At 43.8% G+C, this 3,119-nt stretch overlaps 1 protein-coding gene across 1 annotated transcript; it reads left to right on the top strand.

The window, feature by feature from the left end:
- The first annotated feature begins 230 nt into the window (after positions 1 to 230).
- LOC119596706 lies at positions 231 to 1,331 on the top strand. The gene is made up of 3 exons (XM_037946036.1): positions 231 to 626; positions 720 to 914; positions 957 to 1,331. The coding sequence occupies exons 1-3, from the start codon at positions 231 to 233 to the stop codon at positions 1,329 to 1,331; spliced, it is 966 nt and encodes a 321-aa protein (XP_037801964.1).
- Positions 1,332 to 3,119: the final 1,788 nt, after the last annotated feature.

Below are 3,119 nucleotides of genomic sequence, written 5' to 3'. Positions count from 1 at the left end.
GAATGTGGAACAAGAGGAAATAACTCTAAGAGTAAGAAATGAACATCAGGAGACTGACCATAATTCTACAGATGCATCAAATAGAAACAGAACACTTGAGACCCAGGAAGACAGCAGGGACCAAAACAATACTCCAGCTGAAGAGGATCCTATTGTACCCCCTGATCTAGAGCTTACAAGAAGAGATCAGCCCAGAGCTAAGTGCTCTTCGTGACAGGATCCTAGAAGTGATGCCTCTAGAAGAGAGAACAGGATTACCATCATTGAGACTGTGTGATAGAGCAAAACTGAGAACAGAGGTTGGAAATGTCAATGAAGCCACCAAGAGGATTGAAACTCACAACATTACAGAACTGAATTCTTTAATGTACGCAGTGGCATATGTTACCACAGAAAGAATGGGAATATTAAAGAAGAGGAAAGAAAGGAGGACCGAAGAACCATTCTGGAAGAGGAGGATTAAACAGAGTATTGAAACATGGAGAAAGGATCTCAGCAAGATCGAAGCAATCCGAAGAGGGAACATGAGATTGAAACAAAGAGAAAGAGAACGATTGAATAGAAAATACCACCTTGAGAAGAATGGCACTTTGTACGTTTCAGACATGTTGAAGCAGAAGATTAAGGCTGGTGCAATTAAGATCAAGAGATATGATGAGAGATGCCAACAGTTCAAACAAAATCAATAGTTTCAGACTAACCAGAAACTTTTCTATGAGACTCTGGATGGAAAGAATAGAGGAGGGAAAGAACAACTTGACCCAATTGAAGCAACTACTTTCTGGAGAAAGATATGGTCAGAAGAGGTCATTCACAATGAGCAGGCTTCTTGGCTAGAGCAAGTTGAGCAGGAGTTCAGCGCAATAGAGGTGCAAGAAGATATCAACATCACCATGGAGGATATTAGAACGGGAGTGAGTAAGATGGCAAATTGGAAGCAGCTGGCCCTGACTTAGTCCAGGGCTACTGGTTTAAGAAGCTACCAGGATTACCACCCTAGATTGCAACTACACCTGCAAGACTGTGTGCGCCAAGGAAATGTACCAGAGTGGATGGTCAAAGGAAGGACAGTGCTCATTCAGAAAGACCCAACGAAGGGCACCCAAGCTAACAACTACCGTCCTATCGCCTGCCTACCCATAATGTGGAAGATACTGACTGGAATCATGGGTGAGAAACTGTACCAGCACCTGGAGGGGAATGGACTACTAGCAGATGAGCAGAAAGGTTGCAGGAAAGGATTGCGAGGAACGAAAGATCAGTTGCTTGTAGACAAGGCAATTCTAAAGAACTGCTGGAGAAGGTTGACGAACTTGTCATGGCTTGGATAGACTACAAGAAAGCATATGACATGGCGCCACATTCATGGATACTTAAATGCCTGGAGATGGTTGGTGTAGCCAAGAACCATGATTACGGTAATCAGCAATAGCATGGTGAACTGGAAGACAGTATTAACATTTGAAGGAACAATCTTGGACAAGTGGACATCAGAAGAGGAATTTTTCAAGGAGACTTCCTATCGCCATTGCTGTTTGTTCTAATTATGCTGCCACTAACGCTAGTGCTACGAAAGATGAGAGCTGGATACAGATTTGCAAAGGAAATGAAGCCTGTCAACCATCTACTGTTCATGGACGATCTGAAATTGTATGGAGCCAACAAAGACCACTGGACTCACTCGTACAAGCAGTAAGGATTTTCTCATAAGATATCAGGATGTCGTTTGGGCTAGACAAGTGTGCGGTCCTAGAAATGAAAAGAGGAAGACAGGTCGGCAGCAGTGGAGTAGACTTACCAGACGATCAGCATATCAGAGAAGTTTTAAGAGGAAGGTTATAAATATCTTGGCATCCTGCAGTTGGATAAGACTCTTAATACCAAGATGAAAGGCAAGATAACATCAGAGTATGTGAGAAGAGTAAAGAAGCTATGCAGATCCAAACTGAATGGAGGAAATATGATCAGTGGCATCAACGCATGGGCCGTGAGTGTACTACGTTACAGTGCAGGTATTGTGGATTAGACAGTGGAAGAGCTGGTCAGCATGGATAGAAGAACTAGGAAAATTGTGGCAATGAATGGTTGTATGCACACCAGAAGTAATGTTGCGAGACTGTACCTGCCAAGGAAGGAAGGAGGAAGAGGGTTGATAAGCATTGAGGAGTGTGTAAACAAGGAGAGTAAGTCCTTGCATGGCTATCTCAGAGAGACCACAGAGTGGATGCTTCAAGCTGCTTTAAAGGAGAAGGTGTTAGATGAAGAAGAGAACCTCGAGGATTACCAGAAGAGGAGACAGGAGGAGAAAATCAGGAACTGGAAGGAGAAAGACCTGCATGGAGAGTTTGTGCGACAAACAGCAGATGTAGCTGGAGAAGATTCCTGGAGATGGCTTAGGAATGGTTTTTTGAAAAAGGAGACAGTAGGTCTGATCTTAGCTGCTCAAGAACAAGCTTTAAAGAACAAACTCGATCAAGCACAGCATAGATAAGACTTCAGTAACACCTCTGTGTAGAGTGTGTGGAGACTCTCCTGAAACTGTAAGACATATTATCAGTGGATGCAGGAAGCTTGCCCAGGGAGTACAGAAAACGCCATGACAAGGTGGCCCTGCGGGTGCACTGGGAGATTTGCAGAAAAGTAGGGGATAGAATGTACCGACAAGTGGTATGACCATCAGCCATTGGCAGTCGCAGAGAACAGAGATGTTCGAATTACCTAGGACATGACTGTTTACACAGATAAGAAGCTGAATCATAATCGACCGGATATTACTCTACTAAGGAAGACACACAGGAGTGGACAATAACTGAAATAGCTGTACCAGCGGACCAGAACATCATCAATACTGAGGAAGAGAAGTGGCTAAATATCAAGAACTAGCATTCGAAATAAGAAAATCCATAGAGCATCGAAAGTGACAGTGATACCAGTCGTGATCGGTGCACTCGGAACAATCTCAAAGAATGCAAAAACCTGGCATGGGAAGTTAGACATACCTGACATCGTTGGAAGTGCCCAGTTGTCGGCCATCCTTGGAACAGCTCACATATTGCGGAAAGTTCTATGTTTCTAAGCTGCGGGAAGTAGCTGAGACAAGACAAAGAGGACCCAGAAGA

Source organism: Penaeus monodon, chromosome 38, assembly GCF_015228065.2.
Source record: "Penaeus monodon isolate SGIC_2016 chromosome 38, NSTDA_Pmon_1, whole genome shotgun sequence".
Taxonomy (NCBI): Eukaryota; Metazoa; Arthropoda; class Malacostraca; order Decapoda; family Penaeidae; genus Penaeus; species Penaeus monodon.
Note: the sequence above shows the minus strand (reverse complement) of the source record. Positions and strands in the feature narration are given on the sequence as shown.